The 24245-nt window shown below is 33.9% G+C and overlaps 1 protein-coding gene across 2 annotated transcripts in view; it reads left to right on the forward strand.

The window, feature by feature from the left end:
- The first annotated feature begins 3963 nt into the window (after window positions 1-3963).
- The window catches only part of igsf9b (immunoglobulin superfamily, member 9b), a 44038-nt gene continuing 23756 nt past the window's right edge, over window positions 3964-24245 (forward strand). For both annotated transcript variants that reach the window (XM_058784090.1, XM_058784091.1), the window contains exons 1-3: window positions 3964-4445; window positions 15485-15579; window positions 20281-20487. In XM_058784090.1, coding sequence (XP_058640073.1) covers window positions 15519-15579; window positions 20281-20487 — 268 coding nt within the window. In that variant the 5' untranslated portion in view covers window positions 3964-4445; window positions 15485-15518. The remainder of the gene's footprint in view (window positions 4446-15484; window positions 15580-20280; window positions 20488-24245) is intronic.

A 24245-nucleotide genomic window follows, 5' to 3' on the forward strand; every position in this document is an offset into this window, starting at 1 on the left:
ATGAGGAAAAAATGAACTTAAATGATTTTAGCAAATGGCTGCAATATAACAAAGAGTGAAACATTTAAGGGGTCTGAATACTTAGGACCATGTGATATTTCAGTTTTCTTTTTAATAAATCTGCAAAATGTCAACAATTCTGTGTTTTCTGTCAATATGGGGTGCTGTGTGTACATTAATGAGGAAAAAATGAACTTAAATGATTTTAGCAAATGGCTGCAATATAACAAAGAGTGAAACATTTAAGGGGTCTGAATACTTAGGACCATGTGATATTTCAGTTTTCTTTTTAATAAATCTGCAAAATGTCAACAATTCTGTGTTTTCTGTCAATATGGGGTGCTGTGTGTACATTAATGAGGAAAAAAAATGAACTTAAATGATTTTAGCAAATGGCTGCAATATAACAAAGAGTGAAACATTTAAGGGGTCTGAATACTTAGGACCATGTGATATTTCAGTTTTTCTTTTTAATAAATCTGCAAAATGTCAACAATTCTGTGTTTTCTGTCAATATGGGGTGCTGTGTGTACATTAATGAGGAAAAAAAATGAACTTAAATGATTTTAGCAAATGGCTGCAATATAACAAAGAGTGAAACATTTAAGGGGTCTGAATACTTAGGACCATGTGATATTTCAGTTTTCTTTTTAATAAATCTGCAAAATGTCAACAATTCTGTGTTTTCTGTCAATATGGGGTGCTGTGTGTACATTAATGAGGAAAAAACACATTTGACCCGGCGAGCTCTTAAAGTCGACATTTCTGTCTTTCTGTCACTCACAGCACCGCGATCGCACCATCCCAGTCCTGGTTATTGGAATCCTGGTCTTTCTTCCTGGGTTTTACCACCTGCGCATCGCCTATTACGCCTCCAAGGGTTATCGCGGTTATTCCTACGATGACATCCCTGACTTTGATGACTGAGCGGCGGTGACGGGCTATCAGCCGGTTGATCTGACAGAGCTTTGAACCTGGTTTTCCTGCAGCGCCGCTGATGTCTGCCACGTCAAAATGACTTTGACAGCCTCATTTTGTAATATTTTCATAGAAGGTGATTGGAATTCATGAACTAGTATGATAGTCTCGTGTAATGAGAATCACTTTATCTTGGATTTAATGCCATTATTTGTAATGCAAACAGGTCTCAGTTCAGTTGTTATATTAGTATGCTGTATTGAGTTACAGGTTGTTGCAACAAGCAAAGCCTGAGGCAAGAAAAACTACTCAAAACATGCCACATGCTGTTTTATATTTTATAGCTCTTGAGATGGATTGCACTAGGGTTCAAATCTGTCCTTAATGATGGGATTTTAGATATTTTTTTGAGGAAACACATTAACGTTACTGTTTCAATCCATTCTTGAAATAAAAAAGTTTCATTTTTAAATTTAAAAACATTTGTGTATGATGTGAATAAAGCACCATTACAAAGTTTTCATCTTTAATGTTTAATGTTATGCCACTGGATTTAACTTATTTAAATTTTTGTGATTTTATTGGCATTACAGAGAATATTTTATGAATAAATAACTTGTTTTAGAAAGCCTCTCAGTTCATTGTCAGTTTTTAAGAAAGAAGGTGAACCCTGATAATAAAACTACACTGAACAAAATTATAAACACAACACTTTTGTTTTTGCCCCCATTTTTCATGAGCTGAACTCAAAGATCTAAGACTTTTTCTATGTACACAAAAGGCCTATTTTTTTCTATGTACACAAAAGATGCTGATTAGACAGCATGATTACTGCACAGGTGTGCCTTAGGCTGGCCACAATAAAAGGCCACTCTAAAATGTGCAGTTTTACTGTAATGGGGGGGGGGTCCGAAAACCAGTCAGTATCTGGTGTGACCACCATTTGTCTCGCGCAGTGCAACACATCTCCTTCGCATAGAGTTGATCAGGTTGTTGATTGTGGCCTGTGGAATGTTGCTCCACTCTTCTTCAATGGCTGTGCGAAGTTGCTGGATATTGGCAGGAACTGGAGCACGCTGTCGTATACGCCGATCCAGAGCATCCCAAACATGCTCAATGGGTGACATGTCCGGTGAGTATGCTGGCCATGCAAGAACTGGGATGTTTTCAGCTTCCAGGAATTGTGTACAGATCCTTGCATCATGGGGCTGTGTATTATCATGCTGCGACATGAGGTGATGGTCGTGGATGAATGGCACAACAATGGGCCTCAGGATCTTGTCACGGTATTTCTGTGCATTCAAAATGCCATCAATAAAATGCACCTGTGTTCGTTGTCCATAACATACGCCTGCCCATACCATAACCCCAACGCCACCATGGGCCACTCGATCCACAACGTTGACATCAGCAAACCGCTCACCCACACGATGCCATACACGCTGTCTGCCATCTGCCCTGTACAGTGAAAACCAGGATTCATCCTTGAAGAGAACACCTCTCCAAAGTGCCAGACGCCATCGAATGACGACGAACTGCAGTCAGGTCGAGACCCCGATGAGGACGACGAGCATGCAGATGAGCTTCCCTGAGACGGTTTCTGACAGTTTGTGCAGAAATTCTTTGATTATGCAAACTGATGGTTGCAGCAGCTGTCCGGGTGGCTGGTCTCAGACGATCTTGGAGGTGAAGATGCTGGATGTGGAGGTCCTGGGCTGGTGTGGCTACACGTGGTCTGCGGTTGTGTGGCCGGTTGGATGTACTGCCAAATTCTCCGAAACGCCTTTGGAGACGGCTTATGGCAGAGAAATGAACATTAATTTCACGGGCAACAGCTCTGGTGGACATTCCTGCAGTCAGCATGCCAATTGCACGCTCCCTCAAAACTTGCGACATCTGTGGCATTTTGCTGTGTGATAAAACTGCACATTTTAGAGTGGCCTTTTATTGTGGCCAGCCTAAGGCACACCTGTGCAATAATCATGCTGTCTAATCAGCATCTTGATATGCCACACCTGTGAGGTGGATGGAGTATCTCGGCAAAGGAGAAGTGCTCACTAACACAGATTTAGACAGATTTGTGAACAATATTTGAGAGAAATAGGCCTTTTGTGTACATAGAAAAAGTCTTAGATCTTTGAGTTCAGCTCATGAAAAATGGGGGCAAAAACAAAAGTGTTGCGTTTATAATTTTGTTCAGTGTACGTTTACTGGAGTTGTTTTTGATGGTCAACTTGCGCCCTCGTGTGGCTATATATATATATATATATATATATATATATATATATATATATATATATATACACTGTGTCCTATGGTGTGACATAGCAAAAATGTAGAAATTAACATACAAATAACATGAGTTACAAATGGCATGAGAGAGGTTTATCTTCAATGATAGAGGTTACTTTTTTTTTACTTTTTCCGTCACACCATAGGGCACATTGATACGTCAACTACCCATATATACATATATATATATATATATATATATATATATATATATATATATACTTTTTTATTGTTATTATAATGAAACATTTTGAATTATTATAGATAGATAGATAGATAGATCTATAGATAGATAGATAGATAGATAGATAGATAGATAGATAGATAGATAGTGTGTATATACAGTATGTATAACATTCCTTTTGGTGGATTATTTGATTCATTTTATACTCTGTACATAAAAACTGCAGATAAGTTATATTTTGTGTGTGTATAACTTATCTTTACATCTATCTATCTATATATCTATCTATCTAAAATGTATATAATAATTACAAATGTTTTATTATAATAAATATATATAATACATAAACATTCTAAAACTATTTAATTGTCAAAATTATATATATATATATATATATGTACATATTATACAAAATATATGTATTATAATGAAAACAAATTCATTACAATGTTACAAAACACTATAATTCTTTTTAATAATAATTCATTTGTAAAAAAAAAAAAACTATTTTTTTCCTCTTGCAATGAAGAGAGAGAGAGAGAGAGAGAGAGAGAGAGAGAGAGGTGTGTTTGAGCAGCAGCAGCGCTTCAATGTTTCAGCGTGTTTCTGTCCGTGTTTGTAACGAGAAACAATCATGTGAGTAACCGCACAAACTTCACTGGACTGAAACTGAGAGACTGTGGAGACCGCGGGAAACTTCACACACACATGACGATATTCCCTTCAGTCCGGAGGAGAATCTGAATGGACGCCGAACAAGCTCACGGTTTAACGCAGACGACAGGTTTAACGTGAGAACAAACGCATGGAACCAAACCTGCTTCCCTGACCATCAAAGTACGTGAAGTTTTAAAGAGCCGCTAGATTCACAGCGACACTGACGACACTCTGGTTCTGTTATTAAACCTTTTCAAGCGATTTCTGAAGTACTTTTAAGAATATTTTAAGTGTTTTTGGGGAATATCTCTTGCAACTTTCAAGCGGAGCAAAAAGCTTAAAGCATCGATGGAGTGACACCTTCTTTTAATCATCAGTCAAGTGCCTCAAAAAGGTAAAAGACACAAACATATACATGCATGCATAAGTAGACATATTGCAATCGTTTGCGCCAGCAGATGTTATTGTCAACATACATAATTCATATATCAGAGCTGCCATTCATATGTTTGAGGCTTCTGTTTGAATTATGATGTCTGTGTCTTGCATGCAACATCTTACGATGCTGCTCAGCTGCAGGTTTTGTTCTCCATGGCTTTATTTCTGTTTAAAAGTGTGTTTTCTGGGGAGCACGTGAGGTCCAGTGTTTCTCATGAGAACAATGACCAGCACACAGTCTCTCTGACCAGAGCTGAACATGCTGGATATCAGTCCTGTCTAATACGGACGCCTCATTCAGAGCACTTCATTAAACTGCAAGAGAGTTCGCTTTAAACGTGTAAAAATAAATAAATAAATCACATGCATTAGATGAATACTTTTTTTTTGTTTGTTTGTTTAATGATAGGCTATTATTGGTAATACTATTATTTTTAAAGGGGCACTTTTGGTATTCAAGTGGCTTTCCATACATATCCTAGAATATTGTGTAAATATTTATAGAAGTAAAATTAAGAGAAATGATTAGTAATAGGTAATTCAAATATAAAAAGTGACATTTATTTATTTATTTATAAACTCACATTGGTTTCAAATAGTTAACATCTAAAAACATTTACACTATATTCTATATTTATATTTAATATAAATATACATATAATATATCATATAATTAATATTTTAAAATGATCTATATATATGTACATATTTATATATAAAATATATTTATTTGTTTTACTTATATTTATTTATTTTACATATTAAACTCTTGGTTTAACATGATTGTGAACATTTAAAAATATTTACACTATATACTAAATGTAATAAATGTATTATTAATATAAATATATATTTAATATATAAAAATATTTAATTATTTTTATTTATTAAATTCTTGGTTTCACATGATTGTGAATATATTTACATATAATTAATATTATATGATTTATATTAATATAATATTATTTATTTATTTATTTAACTCTCTTGAACTTTCTTATTGAGTGGAGGTCAACAGTAAACATTTGAAAAACACAAATCTTTTTTTTTAATTAAAGTTAAAAATGTAAAGTTTTTTTTTTTCATGCTTTTTTATTTTAACCCTACTTGTTCATTACTTGTATCATATTGTGATGTTCAATGACATTTTGTTATATCAATTAGGATTTATTATAAATCTATTATATTATATATTATATATTATTTAACACCTATATGTATTTCAGCTGTGTGGCCTTCTAGTCTAGTTCATGCATTAGATAGATTTGAATGGCTTGATGTGCAATCGTATCATGTTTTGCTGTAGTTTCCAGCACCTGATATGTATCCATATATATGTCAAAAGATAAGAGAGCTATATTTCAAAGAGAGAAGGGGTGCTGAGCTGTGTGATTATAAATATCTTCACAGTTACTGTTTGCCAAACATATACTTGCGGAAGCTAACTAAAGCAGTTTAACCAGTCGTGCTTGGATTAGTTTGTGGTATACTTTGGTCACTGGGTCATGCCTAACAATGTCCAAATGAATGGCTTAACCTGGACTAGAGTGAGCGGTGAGGGTCAAACGTCAATGAGCTTTACTGACTCACCTTCTGCTCATGTTCTCGTGCTCTTGAACACTGTTGAAGCAGATATTATTGACCCACATTAGACGGTGTTGTGATGATACACATACACACAGCTGCTGTAAGATCAAAGGTCGCAAGGATAACAAATGCCATCATGGTTATCTTGATACCTTTAAGCATTTTATTGTTGTCTTTCTGTCTGTTGCACGCCCCTGCTTCTTCTGAGATAATAACTAAAGGTGTTTGCTAAAGCAAGTGTCACAACAGGGTGCAACATTGTCCGCCCACTTTTCAGTGGCTTTGTTCCGGAAGTATCTTTCCCAAAGGGATTTTAAAAAGACCTTTTAAAGGAACAGTTTACCCAAAAATGAAAATTTGCTGAAAATTTCCTCACTCAAGGCCATCCGAGATGTAGATATGTTTGTTTATCAGATTTGGAGAAATTTAGCATTACATCACTTGCTCACCGATGGATCCTCTGCAGTGAATGGGTGCCGTCAGAATGAGAGTCTGATTTAAAACATCACAATAATCCACACCAGTCCAGTCCTCCAGTTAACAACTTGAGAAGTGAAAAGCTGCGTGTTTGTGAGAAACAAATCCATCGTTCAGTAGACATTTTAACCTCAAGCCATTGCTTCCAGCAAGTCCATAATAATGTTGATCTGTGCATATTTCTCTTCTGATTCAGACAAGATGGCTTTTTCAATAGAGAAAGCAATATTATGAATAGAGGACTCAGACTTTAACTTAATGCCTTAATGATGGATTCAATCATATTAATAATCTTAGGGAGATTGCATTATTGGATTACCTCATTTGGCGTGCTTCATGGATGCAGGTGGGCATTAAAGTGTTCTTTTGGCACAATTATTCTCATGGTTTTTCACCGGGATTCTTGCTATTAAACGCAATTATTAAAAAACAAAAACTCAAAGTGCGGGCTTATGGCTTCAACAAAATCATGTACCTTTGAATAAAAACCTCTCTTAGCTCACAGTGGTTCAGTCTTTTAAGGTTTATAAGTTTATATCTCACAATTCAGACTTTTTTTTCTTGCAATTGCAACTTTTTATCTCACAATTGTCTTTTTTTTTTTTTTTGCAACTGACTCATTCAGACTTTTTTTTTCCTCAGAATTGCGAGATATCAACTCTCAATTGTAAGAAAATGTCAAAATTGCAAGCTGACTTTTTTATTTCAGAACTGGATTTTATAACTTGCAATTTGAAGTTTATATCTTAACAATTCTGAGAAAAAAAAAGTCTGAATGAAGAAAAAACACTTGCCAGGAAAAGTCAGAATTGTGAGATAAAAAGTCACAGTTAACTATTTATTTTGTTTTCGGTGGCGGAAACAATCTTCCATATTTCTTTCATATTTTCATCAACAGTGTGTTTTAGAAACTTGCATGATGCATGCTTTATATCATGTCTTCACTATAATTGACCTTCATTAACTAGTTTTCTTTTAGCTCAGACATTATCAGAGCAGGCTTTTGGAGCTAAAAGCAAAAGAATGAATTTGAAGGAGATTATGTTAGTGTTTCTGCAATCTGTAAATGGAGCTATTGTGTGTGGGCTCAGGGTAATACAAATCATGTCTTGTTCATGCATGGAAAAGTCACAAGACCAGGTTTGAAGGTTTTACCTCACAGATCTACCTGGGTGGTGGTGGTGGTGGTGGTAGTTTCATTGCATTTTAGCATCTACATGATCAAAGCCACTTGAGCTGTGTTTGGCAGCAGGGCTCCCACGGGTGTTTATTAATAGACATATCGTATCATCAAGTTATATTTCCTGACTTATTTCATGCCAGGTTCTTGCCAAGATGCTACTTAAGATTTCCTGTGATCCCAGATGTTGTGCTTCACTGCCACTGGCTGGTCTGCACATGTCAACATCATCATTACTGTTCGCTCTGGTTTCTGTTAGCCATCATTAGCGTGATAATAAGTGGTATATGAGTATCTCAGCGGCAGGTACAGATCAGGATAAACCTTCCCTGAGGGCTGCTAATGCGAGAAAGGTGGTGCAAATGGGAAAATGATCTAATGAGCTCTTATTAACTGATTACCTAGACTAGACGTTGGTGTTCATCCAGGTACAGAATGATATTTCACTGTGCAAAGCTTTATGAAAGCAGGAATCTCAGTGGAGCTTGATATTATGGCCTGAGGGAAGTAACAGAATTCAAGGGAAACTCCAATTTATACCAGTTTGAAATTATCAGCAGCATTGCGAAATCTAGTTTTTAATTTATTTTTAGAGTGATTTTTGGGTAAATGTTGTATCCTGAAGAAAATATGTTTGGTTTAGATAAACGTTGTTATAGTTAAAAAAAAGTTTTAGTTATTATTCATTTAAATAAATCTGAAATAAAAATTTTTAAAAAATTGGTTAAAAAAACCTAAAATAAATTTTAATAAATTAAAAAAAAAATTAAATAAATGGTTATTGTTAACTAAATCTAAAACTATATAAAAACTAGTTGAAATAAAGCTGAAATTAAAGAAAATATAAATATTAGATAAACTTTAATGAAAACTTTAATAAATTAGAAATGTTGCAATGTTGAAATAAACTGTTGAAGATCTAAAATTGCTAAAACTGAAATTAAAATAAATTATTAAATACAAAAACTAATAAAAATGTCAAAACCAACAAAATTGAAAAACTAAACTTTAAGAAATCCTACAATAGTATTTATAATAAATAATAGTAAAATTGCACTGTTACTCATTGAAGTGTTGCCTGAGCTTTGTTTGGGGGTTGCTAAAGTGTTTTTGTGTGTGTTGCTAAGTGGTTGCTAGGTTTTTCGCCTGGTTGTTATGTGGTTATTTGCTGGCCTGAGTCAAAAGAAGTCCCTCTTTCAATGTAAATCTATATGCGATGTATTTTGGCTGTTATATTGTCCACTACTAATGCAGTAAGTGTTGATTTATTGTCAGTTTTTCATGTATGTCTCCTTTACTGTCATTAAATTATATTAGGGACGTGCAATATTGGCCATTTTGCTCTCTGGCTTCATCTATTGAAAAACACAGCAATCTATCACTAGTTTAATTTATTGTTGATTGTATGAAATGAAACCTACTTAATTGTTAAATGCAATGGCACAGATTCTTTTTCTTAGTTTATTGGCACAATATTTTCACCATTAACATTCATCCACCCCTAGAAATGCCATCATACTGCCACAGGAAGATTGCTGGCTTACTGTTCTTCCTCTGACCCGGGTCATTCTGCTTGGCCCGTGCTGGAGCCCTATGGCAGCCTGGATCATCCAGGATTAGCTGCAGCATAATACAGCTCGCTGTCCACGCTATTCACTCCGGCAAAGAGCAGGTGTACAGTGATTTACCTGTTTCTAGAGCTCAAATGAGCTGCTCTCACATGGGCCTCAGTGATGTTTACAATTTGCAAGATGCCTATGCAGAAGCGTTCAGAAGATATTCATTTATTTATTTATTTTATAGAACCTTTTTTTATAAATAAAACCGTTTTCATAGCACTGACATCATAATAAAGAGGAAAAAATATAAAAATTAAATAAACAATTAAAAATTAAAATAAAAGCTTTGTACGAACGTTTGCTTTATAAACTACATAATAAGAGCAAAGCAGGGGTCCCTGTGCACATTCCGGTTTGGGAAGATTTTTGGTCTTATTCGTGACGCTGTCTTTCCATGTGACACAATAATTTTGACTTTCATTATTTTTTTATTTGTTTTATTTTATATTTTTTCCTCTCTCTCTCTCTTTCCATTTAGTATTCCATCTATCACTGTTCATTTCAGCCACTGTATATATTCTGGCCTTACATGCAGTATTTGTATAAATCTGGATGAATCTGAACTGGATGAAAACAATAACATGAATTACAAAAAAAATAATAATAATTAAATAAATAGTAATAAATTTGAAAAATAAATAAATGTTATAATTAAGTCTAATAATAGTGTGTTAAAATTTTCATCTGATTTAGATATTAAAAGAAAGACAGTAGAAGGAAAACGTGAATAAAACTAAACGAATTTTAATGTGCAATTACACTTCCAGGATTACACTATTTTTTTTAGTACGTTATCTCAGAAAAAGTTTTCAATATGCAGCTATGAGTGAACTGCGTTTGCTAGTTGGAATTGCATTTTTTTTTTTTTATATATATATATTTTTGTCAAAATAAATTGTGAAAAGTTTATTCAGTGTTATTTTAGTATTACTGTTTGTGCAATGAAGTTTGTTATAGTTTTTAAATTAATATATTTTATATATTTAGAATTGGCTTTAATTTGTATTTTAAGTTCATTTTAAGTTTATTTAAATTTTTAGTAATTGTGTTAGTAATATGTGCTTTTGTCATTTTTATTAGTTTTTTTTTTTTTGTAAAAATTCTAAATATTTTACATTTATTTTTATTTCAGTTAGTAATTTTAGTGCTTTAAACTAATTTTTTAACTTATTGCAGTTAGTTGGCAGGAAAAACATTTCAAAATGTTCATGTAGTTTACATTTTTCATTTAATACGTATTTCAGTAAGTTTTAGCTTTATTTCACTTAATTGGCCATAAATGTCATTGTCATCATAAAACTAGACAAAGGAAATAAAGATCACTGGTTGCAGTGGGTATTAGTTTGTACATGCAGTGATTAAACTTTTATCAATCTTTGAACATTTTTGCAGTCAAGAGGGGCTTTACGACAGTGGTTGATATAATCACATATTTCTATTTGCTCTGTTCAAAGCTTTAGCAGGAGTTGCATGTGTGTTTCTTAATGCATTTAATGCAACAGGTGTTATCCTCACCGGAAGAGTAAACCACCTCATTTGACATTTGATCCCAGATCAAGTAGATTCAAACTTCTGCTTTCTGATGACCGGTTCACCTTTTAATACTCTAAAGCGTGTTCAAGGCATCACCTGCAGAAATATACACCTGACACGAGTACCTTATGGTGAGAACAACTCGAACACATTGCTCTTAATGCGATCAAAATGGCAAGTGGCCCAGCAAACAGCTTTAGCTGGAGTACTTTCATCTCCAGTGTTATTGGTAATTGAATTGAAGACGTGGCAGACTTGATCTGATCAGAGAAGTTGATCAGAGAGCAATTACCAGCATGTGAAACGAAACATCAGTGGTATATTTATATTGATGAAGATGGTCTTTAGTAACTGTGTCACTGGCATATCGCTTAATTCAGTTCAAAGCCAATTGAGGCTGTGAACTATCAAAGCAGATCAGCCTGAAACTCCAGAGGTGTGCCAACAAGATTGAGACTGTCTGTTATCTGCTAAAGCCGTCCAAGTGGATACACTCAGGTCAATAACAGATGGTACAGGTTTGGATGGTTTCACAGCAAGTGGCCATGTGGTTGTTTTGGCTTTGGATGGAAGACGTTTTATTAAGCGCCCCTGCCAGTCAAGGCCAAGATCAAAGATCAGACAGTTTGCAGAACAACTTGTCTGGAGCCGTTCTTCACCATCTTAAGCATCTGTTTCGGGGGCTTCCTCTCTTGAAGATGTTGTAAAGGTTGATTTTGAGAGAGGGTCATGGGGGTTGTGCGTGTCACTTAGATCAGAGTGTATCAGGTTGCTTTATCATTTGCAGTTATGTGATTATTTCCAAATACTGCTGTTCAAAAGGATGGATGTTGAGGATGCATTCAATTCATCAAAAGTGACAGTATGGACATTTATAATTTTACAAAAGATGGCTGATGAAAATTCACAAAGTTTGGGGTTGGAATCATTTTTGATTGCACGTTGATCAAAGAAATACAGTAAAAACAGTAATGTTTTGAAATATTATTACAAGTTAAAATAACTGTTTTCCATTTGAATAGATTTTAAAATGTAATTTATTCCTGTGATGCAAAGTATCATTCCTCCAGTCTTCAGTGTCACATGATCCTTCAGAAATCATCTAATATGCTGATTTGCTGCTCAGGAAACATTTCTGATTATTATCAATGTTGAAAACAGTTCTGGTTCCACAAATATTCACCTTAGAGGTCAACCAATATGGACTTTTAAACGATTTATTCTTAAATTAAGACGTTTCTTCCCCCTTGATCCTTAAAATATGGTCTCAATCTCACCACAGAGTACAAATTCTTGACTTTTGTTGCAAAGTTTAATACTTTTGGCCGGATTAGGACACACCTGGAGTCTTGTAGGGCAGAAAGTCTCTTTCCGACGTGCAGGCTTTGCTCTCTGTCTATCTTTCACTGCTTGCACTCCTCTCTCTGAAAGACACTTTCACAAGGAGGCCTTGTTCAACAGCTTGACTGGTAAGAGACTCCACGCAGAGGCACACAATGCTCTTCCCTCATCTGGCACTTCTCAAGGCCGGTTTCAAGATCAGTTCATGCGGCCCAAAACCTGTTTGAGCCTTTTATACAGGCAAATAAAGCACTGACTCCAGAACTGAGGCATTATAACCTTGGTTGACATGACTGTAGCCACGGGAGTGTCACTTTTGGATCTCTTAAAAATGAAGGTTACAAAGAGGGGTTTTTGCAGCGATTGTCATAGAAGAACCATTTTTGGTTCCCCAAAGAAAGTTCTTAATAGAACCATTCATTCTTAGTGTGAAGAACATTTTAAAAATTGAATTCCACCATAAAGAACCTGGAAAAATTCTATAAATGTTAAAAGTTCTTTGTGGAAACATCGATAAAGCACCTTTATTTTGAAGAGTGTAGTTCTTCAAATAACCATTTTTATTTTAATAATCCAAAGAACCTTTTGTTGAATGTAAAGGTTGTTAAAGGATGCCAATAAAAATCCTTTGTTTTTAAGAGTGCGTGTTCGTACGACTTCTGCAAAGCTGTATCCTGTATAAACTAAACTTTTCACTTTCCAAAAGTTTATTTACAGTATGACTTCACTTATGCAGTATTTCCAACACCAAGTGCTGTTTGATAAGTAAAGCATCACATCTGCTGTTGCTCATAGTTGCGCTTATTGATTTGAACAATCCTATAATAATCCAAAGTGCTATAACTCATTCTGCACCATTTGTGCTACTTGTCAAAATCGGATAGGAAAGAATATTTTATTAGTAACAAAATATACACTTCCCCTTTTGAAAAGGACATTTTTTCTAGACACCAAAGGCATTTTCTCACTGAAAATTCTAAAAGGAGGATATTGATGTGGAAACAGTAAAAGTGTGTGGTTTATTTCATACCTGTGGTTGTTCTGAGACTGTTCAGCCAATAACTTTCCACTGCGTTGTGGAAATTTGTCTTGTGATTTGGGCTGGAAAGAATGGAGATGAGAGATTTATATTCCCCTCGTGACATTTGACTAGTTTGACGAGCCAGAGTGAATGTAACTGCCAAATCTGTTACCTTTACCATTATGTACCTCCAAATTTTTTGTTGCATTCAATGTGTGCAGACAAAACCAAATGAAATGCATTTGCATGCTTTTCGTCTTTGCGCATGGCTTCTTAAAATAGCCTCCCCCTCCAACTTGGGCTTTAATTAACTTAAAGTAATAAGCTGGTATTAGTGGCTTTGAATGGTCGACGTGGGAGACGGGTTGGGGGATTTTGCTGCTCTCAGGTGCTCAATCATATGAGTGGATGTTTGCCAACGCTGTATTAAACAACCTCTGCTTTCATTTCCAGGCACTTTGCAGAGAAACTCCTCCACAATACTGGAGAGAAATACTGAACGGCCGGAGAGTTGATTATTGTAAACCGCGGGGTGTGTTCTCTTTCTGGGTCACTGTCGGGTGATGTTTAAGATAACAAGTAGATTTCATGATAGTTGTCTGTTGTTTTCAGATGAAACATTCTGAATTGCGGTATTTAGTAGTTAAAAAAAGCATGATTTTCTATTACTATTGCTCATGCATTAAAAAACAATCATGATTTTGAAGTATTATTTATTACCACTAAGTATTGCATTAATGTGCATTTTATTTTTTGCATGGGCAAACAGCACTCATATTTTAAATAGAGAAGGAGCAGGTCAATCAAAGATGAGACGTTGAGATCAGGGTTAACTAAAACTAAAATGAAACAATAAAAAAAAAAATGCATTTATATTCTTTAACTAAAATAAACACGAATTGAAATAAAATATTTAATATAATTATATATGTAATTTAGATATAATATATAATTATATATAATTTAAACTATTTGCAACATTTCTCATTTTCATTTGTTTAACTTGATAGTCTAAAATAACAAACTGAAACTGTATAAACATATTTTAAAACACTAATAAAAATGACAAAAAAACACAACAAAATTTAAAAAACATTAACTTTTTACATTAAAAATAAAAACAATTCAGAACAGAATACCTGAAAATGAAAACTAATTTAAAATATCTTAGTAATACTAAAATAACACTGCTAGAGATTACACAGCCCTACATATTGAAGAAAAAAAAGTGCCAATTTCCAAAAAGGCAGGTTATTACCTAATTTGATGATGCAAAATATTAATAAAAACTGTCCATACCGATTTTTTTCCCCCGCAAAATAAGGATGAACATTGAATATAAATCAGTTTCATTGCACTTACCAAAACAACAAAAGCAGTCAAATGTTTCTGCAGAAGAGTGGAAAATGTGGAAATTAGAATTAGTGCTGTCAAATGATTAATCGTGATTAATCGCATCCAAAGTAAAAAAAATTTGTTTACATAATATATGTGTGTGTACTGTGTATATTTATGCATGTATGAATACACACACATACAATATATATTTTGAAAATATTTACATGTATATATTTATATTCATATAATTTATATTATATATAAATATAATTAATATATAAACAATATATTTTCTTAAATATATGCATGCATATGTGTGTGTATTTATATATACATAATAAATATGCACAGTATACACACACATATTATGTAAACAAAACTTTTATTTTGAATGTGATTAATCGTTTGACAGCACTAATTAGAATTAGGCTTAAAATAATGTCTCCAGAATCATTCATACATGTAAAAATCAGCTGAGAATTGAACAAGTAGTTGTAACCTGACTCAGAGGAAGACATGAAGCATGCCTTTGTTCAGTTTTTTTTTCACCTTACAAATGTCTGTCGAAAGCAAAAGTGCCACGAAATGCATTATATTTTGTGAGAACATTTACTGGAACCAACATCACAAATTTGAAACATGGATGTATTTGAATATGATGCAGGCTGCTGTTATCTGATTTGTGAGCGAATCATTCTTTTGCGTGATTGTGGTGAAATATGACCTGGACATGTTCTTTAAAATGAGATTTTCTTTAAAGTATTAAATGATAATGTGAGATGTGTGTAATGGAATAAGTCAGTAAAGTACGTAACACTGTGAACCAGGAAATATTCCTCATGTTGTCTTGTCTCAGGCAGAGAGTCCTCAGAACTGACTTGTGTGTGATTGTGTTTCAGGAGGGGTATGTGTGATGGTATGTGAGTGTTTACCATGGTACAGAAGAAACTCTGGCTTCTGAATGTCACCATCACGGCCGCCCTCTCTTTACTGCGTAAGTACTTCTGCCTTCTCCTGCTAACATCACAGTGACACCACAAAGTATTTTTGACCCTTTGTTCACTTAAATGTGTGAATGTCATTGCATTAGAGCAGGTGTCTGTATCTGCATGTCTCTTCACTAACTTTGGAGTTTTGGTGATCTTTTTGTCAAATGTTTTGCATATAATGTGGGTTTGTGCTATATTTATTTATGATCAATTACACTTGCTTTAATATTTTGTTATGTAATCCAATGACATTGAAACTTTTTTAAGTATAGCACAAATGTCCAAATACTTTTTCGGGCCACTGATACACACTGTAAAAAAAAATCTGTAGTTTTTACAAAATAATTTTGGCAGCTGTGGTTGCCAGAATAATTTTGTAAAAAATACAGAAAAACTAAACACATTTACTGCAAAAAACTGTAAATTGTACAGTATAAAACTGTAATTTACAAACAAGAAAATCTGAATGTAAACCAGTAAATTCAACAACACACACTAATAAAATCTGTTTTGTACCTTCAACATACTGACAACCACCATAATAATGCAGGTGGTAAAAGAGAAAGCCACATGAAGAATCAAAGATCATCACAAGTAGCTTCACCACAAGCAGAAGTATATACTAATATATAGAAGGTGCACAGAGTCATTCATGCAAACACATAACACCATCATGGTAACACATGATACTTAAATAATGCAATAAACTTTCATTAAACAGCAGAAGATGTAACATGAAGCCCAAATGTACATAACCGATAACAAAAACTATTTAAAAAACATGATTATTTAAACAAAATACTTTCAAATGTAGAGTGTTCAATGCAGGGAATTCTGGGAATATCAGTTTACAGTTTTTGACTGTAAATTATACATTTATTTTTATTATTCTCTTTTACTTCTAAAAACTGAACAATTAACAGCATTTTACTGTAAAATTACATGAAATGTCTGGTTAGATCTTTTACAGTTTTTCCCTGTATATAGTACGGGAACTTACTGTTAACCTATTAACAGTTTTTTTCCCGTAGCGTTTTTACTCAATTTTACAGTTAAATTATTGGCAAGTGAACCAGTGTTATTATATTATTATTTATATACTATTATAGTATTTATTCAAATGTTGAATAAGCTTTTTTATATTTTCAGTTTTCATTTTATTTATTTATTTTTTGCTTTTTTTATGTGCTTTTGTTGTTTTATTATTAATTGTTAACAAATATTTCTATTTACCTTTAATTTAATTTTAGTATTTCGGCCTAATCTTATTTTATTTCACTTAGCTGCCATGGCAACATTTCTAAATTTCATTTAAGTTCATTTCATTTTCATATATTCATTATTTTTTATTTTATTTCAGCATAATATCAATTTGATATTTTTAATTTTATTTAAGTTTTAGTCAACAATAAAAACCCTGAGGTGAATTGTAATTTTTATTTGCAGCCATAAACAAGCTATATTTTGCAATATTTCCTTACAAAACATGTTTTGAAAAAAACAAACAAAAAAAAACCCCACTGAGAGCCAACGACTTTTTGGCACATAAGTGTTGCCACTTCTTATATGAAAATAAAAGAATAACTTGTTTAAGGGTCAGGATATCATTATTAAACCATGAATCATGTTGCTTTTCCTGAAAAGTGACTGGCCAACAGTTTGTCTACTTGTTAAAGCCAGTTTTATCTGGCAAGAGTACATTTTGGACATTGCAAATTCTGCTCCACTGTAAATAAATGCTTTTTTTGGCTCTTTTTTTTCCCAAGCTTTCTCCATTCTCACTCTATCATTCACACCGTCTGTTATCCGTCCTTTTGTGTCTGTTTTTTCTCTCTCCATGATTCCTCTGCTGGTGTTTGTAGACATGACCATAATATCACAGCACACCAGGGGTTTAGTTCAGCCTGTTTACTCACAGAACACGTTTGGTGTAGGGAGGTTAATTCCTTTTCATTAACGAACAGACGGCCCTCTATGTTCCTTATGGCACACAACCTATCCCGGGACAAGCCAGAGAGCGTTTGTGATGTTGGAGCTGGTATTTAGGAGCAAAGACCCCAAACATTTGGGGGGAAAGGGGATCAAATCCTCCCTGTAAAAAAATGAAATCTGCAAATCCGGATTTAGATCGGTCTGGGATTTAGATTTCCCTTCTTTCAAGGCACGGGGGGTGGGAGTCTTAGGGGTAGCTGGCCATGTGTGCGCCTCAGGGGGTCTCGGGGCAGAGGGAGGGTGGTGAGGTTGTGGTTCTGTCAGCGAGTGTCGTTTTTGAGAGATTACCCCTAATCGCAGACGAGACGAGATCCATGGGGCTGCTTTGGTTCAAGGGTTGCAACACTGTCCCAATGGGTTTGCAACTTGTGAATTTGAGAGTCTGCAGACATCTCTCAGCTTAGTGTGTAAATGGAGGAATCTCACTAAAAGTAAATGTCCCTGAAGAAATGAAGTATGTTTTAGGACCTTTTATTTTATTTCATTTTATTTTATTTATAAATTCTAAATCTAAAAAAAAATAAAATTACTGCAATTTGCATTAAGTAACATTATGGTAGTATTTGTTGTACTTAAGTTTAATCCACAGTACACGATAATTTATTACTGTATTAAAGTTTAGAAAACAAAAACAAATTTTGGCATTCCTTTTCTTATCAAGACATTTTTTTTTTATTATTCTTATTATTTTTATAGTATATTATGAATAGTATAATAATACAATTATGTTTTATATTTATAATTATTTTATATATATATATATATATATATATATAATACTATTATCTTTATACATTTTTATATTAATTGTATTTTATTTTATTTTATTTTATTTTGCGATGTAATATCAACTTGTTTTTTTTTTTTTTTTTGTGAGATTTACCCTAATGAGGGTTCTTTTGTCTGTCCTTTTGAGGACTGCTGGGAGAAAGTGTCACAGACTGAGGCGTCCATCATATTAACATGCTGTATGTTAATTTACATGCATGTCATCTCCTCGGCACCCTGCCCCCCTTAATCTGGATTTGCATTCGCCCCATTTAGTGTGTGTTTTTGTGACATCACCCTCCCGCTTTTCTCTTTTGTGTCTTGTTTTTCTCAGTCACGCTCTCATTTTCCATCTCATATTCTTTTCTGGCTCTTGTTCCTGTCTGCATCCTATCATGCCTCTCATGCTTTCTCCAGGACGTCAGAACTGCTGGTTTTATCATTAAGTACACAGTGTACAGGAAGTACTTTCCTCCAATGACAAATATTGGTGTTTTACACCCTGTGGATTTGATCTGTACTGTGAGTGCAAACGGAAAACACATGTGAGATGACAAGTGCAGTGTGTTTGTTATTTGTTCCTCGTGATGTATTGTTCTTCTGCTGACTATTTTAAGAGCTAAATTAATTTACCTTAATTTGTGTTTCTGAATTGCATTACTTTTCAAAATAAGTGCCTTGTCATATGACTGTAGCCACTTCTCTCCCTGCTGAAAAGACCAAAATAATGGCCTTTATAACACACTTCACCAGCTTTGCTGACAAGCTCAACACGCCTGTGCTTTTTCACTATCCTGACCAGCTCATACTACTGACCAGCACTAACAAAAATCCATCTGAACTAGATCAAAACCATAAACAACCAGCATAAATCCATCTGAATAAACTCTAAACCAAAATAAATAAATCAAATCAATCTGAACAAGCTCAAAATCAGCATTAATAAGTCTAGACTAGGGCTGTGCGATATATCGAACGCGATGATCATGCGCATCTCGTCAGTAAAGCCGATTCCGTGATTAGCAGTAAATCTCCATCACCTGCTTTCAAATGGAGCGGCATTTAATACACAGAGCCGTAGATCACTGACAAGCTACGCTCGATTATGAATGCGATATTGTGTAGCTTGTCAGTGAACTACGGCTCTGTGTATTAGCCGCTAACCACCACTAACCAGCACAAATCCATATAGACCAACTCTAAATTAGAATAAATCAATCTGGACCAGTTCAAAACCACCACTAACCAGCAGAAATGCATCTGGACCACATAAAATCAACCTGGACCAGCTTGAAACCACTGCTAATTACCATAAAACAGTCTAGACCAGCACTAACCTGCGCATATCCATCTGAACTGGTTCTAGACCAACATAAATCAGTCTGGAACAGTACAAAACTGCCATTAACCAGTATAAATTAACCTAAACCAGCAGAAATGCCATCTGAACAACCTCTAAGCCAGAATAAATTCATCTGGACCATAATCAAGACCAGCACTAACAAGCATGTGAACTAGCTCTAAACCAACATAAATCAGTTGGGACAAGTTCGAAACCACAGCTAACCTAGACCAGCACTAAACCACATATATGCATCTGAACTTGCTCTAGTCGAAACTAGCATCAGTCTGGAGCAGCACAAAACCACTACTAACCAGCCTAAATCAGTCTAGACCAGCACTAACCAGCAGAAATAACATATAGACCACCTTTAAACCAGAATAAAATTCTGGGCCAGCTCAAAACCCCTGCTAACCAACATAAGTCTAGACCGGGGCACACTTGCTTAAATTCATCTGAATCAGCTCTAAACCAGAATAAATCAATCTGGATCAGCACAAAACTCCTGCTAATCAACATATATAAGCATAGACCTGTCCTAACCATCTTTAACTGGACTAGCAGGGAAATAATAGTCCAGCTGACATGTGCTTGTGTTGCTCAGGTCTTTCTCTGAGCGCTGAGCCGGTGGTCCGGGGAAGAGTCGGGGGTTTTGCTGAGCTGGGCTGCAGTCTGACACCTCCATCAGAAGGGGCCACCACTCCGAATCTGTTTCCCTTACATGTGGTGGAGTGGGTCCGGCTGGGATACAACGTCCCCATCCTCATCAAATTCGGCGGCTACACCCCACGAGTGCATCCCAACTACAGAGGTGAGCGTCACTGCAGGTATAAATCAGTTTTCCATTAGTCCTGCAGGAGAGACTCTGCCAGAGGAGACAGAGGAAGTGATGCGGCTGTTAGACTTTTATGGGTTTGGATTTTATGTGCTTTGTCTTTGGAGCTCACAGCAATGTTTATAAATTCATTATATTAATGTCAAATAGCACTGCACGATTTGTGTGTGGGGGATCAAGTTGCAATTTATCTAAAAAAAAAAAATGATGAATTATGCATTTAAAAAAATCTTCAGGTTTGCTGTGCTTTTCTTTTTTTTTTGGACTACACAAGCCAAAAGTGTGTTTGTTTGTTTTTCTCCCTCAAATTTTTGTGATTGAATATAAATATGACTATATGATAATAATAATAATGTTGTTGTTGTTGTTGTTGTTGTTATATAATATTAACTATAATAATAATAATAATAATAATAATGTTGTTGTTGTTGTTGTTATATAATATTAACTATTATGAATTATACAACAACAACAATAATAATAATAATAATAATAATAATAATAATAATAATAATAATAAAGGCCAAACAATTGTAAATATATGTGTGTGTGTGTGTGTATATATATATATATATATATATATATATATATATGTGTGTGTATATATATATATATATATATATATATATATATATATATATATGTATATATATATATGTGTGTGTGTGTGTGTGTGTATATATATATATATATATATATATATATATATATATATATGTGTGTGTATATATATATGTGTGTATATATATATGTGTGTATATATATATATATACACACATATATGTATATGTGTGTAATTATTATATATACTGTCATTATTATTGTTGTTGTTATACAATAATTATTATTATTATTATTATTTAATAAATAATAATAATAATGTTAGTATTATTTTATGATTGTTTTTTTTTGTTTTTTACAAAATAAAAATACTTAACTAAATAAGAAATAGTAATATTTCTTTTAAAATAAAAGGTTATTTAAAAATTACCAAAAACAAAATAAAAACTTAAAATTATTCAGTTTAGAATGACATGAGGCTGAAAAATTATTGAACGATTTTTAATTTGGTTGAATTGTATAATTTTATATAAGAGGCACCTGCTGAAAAATCTTTATTTCATTTTGCAGATTCAGATGCAGCTGGATTTTTAATGCTTGGGTTGCTGAAAGCTGTCTAAAGGTTTATTGCTATTGTTAAGAGAGACTGTAGGGTGCTTTAAACGCAGTCCTGTGTTTTACAATCACTTGTTTAGACTCTGGGGGCCACAGACATCATCCACTCAATAGCCCACGATAGTTCCTGTTGTTGTTTCGCCAAAAGGTGCCGAGACACGGCCTGCAAAAGGCTGATTTCCTGGGCAATTCACCAAGAGTTTCCTCTTTGAACAACTTTGAAGGCTGTTTGGGTGCTTTACTCGTTCCCGGAGAGGTGCTTGGCAGTGTAAATACAGCCGTTTGCCCCGGTGCAGCTGAAGGAGGGGTCGTGCTCTGGAATTTATTGAAGGGGGAGGGGCATTGTGTTGTTAAACGAATATCCCCATATAAATGACCCACCCAAACAAGTGCCCTGTAATTATGTAGAGTGTGTGTCTGCGATTGCTAGAGATGCTGGAGGGAGAAGAGAGAAGGGGCGCAGGCAGTAGTGAATGCAGAGAGAAAGGGGGACGGATGGGGAGGAGGGGTGCGCAGACGTTACGGCCCGTGGGGGTCGTGGGTATTGAGTGGGACCCTGGATTAAGAACACTGGGGTTAAACTGCAGCAGGCCGCGTGTCTCTGCCAGGATCCAGTGGGTTTGACCCAGTAAGAGAGAAAATTGCTTTTCAGCTGAACTGCTTCTGAATGGACAGAAGGTGTGATAGATTTATACGGGTTACTTTTCCGTCACTGTGTCAGCATGCAAAAGACAATGAACTTCCTCCTGCGATAACTCAAACAAATCCATGTATAATTGTGGACAGTGGAATTATGTTATATAATGTTACGTAAATATTAATACATTTCTATTAAGTTATTCTATTATTTGTTCTTTCATTTTAATATAGAATTTCTTTTATATATATATATATATATATATATATATATTCATTATGTGTGTGTGTGTGTGTGTGTGTGTGTATATATATATATATATATATATATATATATATATATATATATATATATATATATATATATATATATATATATATATATATATATATATATATATATATATATATATATATATATATATATATATTTATATTTATTATAGTTTTACTGGTTTATTTCAAAAGTGTAATTGTTATTATTATTGTTATTATTATATTTAATAATATAAAAATAATTATATTGTTGGTTCTTTAATTTTAATATAGAATTTCTTATACTATATATTATTATATTTTTATTTAAAACATTTTAAAATTATTATTGTTATTATCATATAATATATCATTCTGTTATTGGTTCATTAATTTTAATATAGAATTTCTTTCTAATAAATAAATAATATTTAATGAATGTATATAATGAATGAGTGTGTGTGTGTGTGTGTGTGTGTGTGTGTGTGTGTGTGTGTGTGTGTGTGTGTGTGTGTGCATAATGTTTCATTTACATTTGAATTTTATATATCATTTATTAGTTTAAAATTATTATAATATTATAATTCATAATTTATAATTCTAATTTTCTGTAAAGCTGCTTTGCAAGGATTTTCATTGTGAAAAGCGCTATACAAATAAACTTGAACTGAATTTTTACTAATTCATGTTTTTTAACTATTGTTTTTATTATTATTTTCTTAATATTCTTAGTGTTCTATGTTTTATTGTTGTAGTGATTAATTATTGTACTCCAAGTACAATATAAGTATAAATATTATATAAACATTGAGTTGTCTGGTAGCATCTCTGTACCACAGTCTTTTTGTAAGAGCAGTCACCAGGTCTCATTGACATCAGTTCTGATGTGGTCTGGGTTTGTTTCACTTGAACAGGTTTTGATAGGAGATCAAATGGAAATTTCCATGTTTTCCCAATGGGATGAGCTGTGACTGTCAGGAGGAGCATGTGTTTCTCAGATGAGCCCCTCTGTGTCTTGACCTGACGCTGTAGTGTCTATCAGCACCCCGGAGGAAACTAATGCAAAATCAATTAAGATTTGTCCTGTGGTGTTTAGATAGTGAGTCACGGGTCAAAGAAAGATCTGGGCAAAGGAAGAAATTGTGGAAAAAGCAGATTACTTCCTGAGAAAACAAACATTGACAAAACATAGTCAATAATGAGTAGGGAACATCAATGAAAGGAAGAAAGTGCAGCTTCTTTCCTCTCTCTCTAAGCTGCATATGTGTTTAATTTTGCTCTTATTTCTGGCAACAGATGAAGCATCTTATGGCTTTGAATCTGATGTATTTCCCCTCTCAAATTAAAGACTGAAGGATGTAATGTTTCCAGACCGCACCGCTAAACCTCACACCACGAATGACAAGATAAAACCTAACCTGCTCACATAAAGTTCTTCTACAGACTGGATCAAAACTATCACGCTTTTATCAGAACTACCCTGAAAAAACTCAAATTTTACTCAAATTAATAGTAAGTTTCACAAACAATTACAGAGAAATTGTAAAAAAACACATTGAATTAAACATAAAAATTTTACTTGCATCATATTGCCATGTTTTAGTTTTTTTCCTGTGTATATATATATATATATATATATATTACATATATATTTCGTGTCACATTTT

This window comes from Onychostoma macrolepis, chromosome 08, assembly GCF_012432095.1.
Source record: "Onychostoma macrolepis isolate SWU-2019 chromosome 08, ASM1243209v1, whole genome shotgun sequence".
Classification (NCBI taxonomy): domain Eukaryota; kingdom Metazoa; phylum Chordata; class Actinopteri; order Cypriniformes; family Cyprinidae; genus Onychostoma; species Onychostoma macrolepis.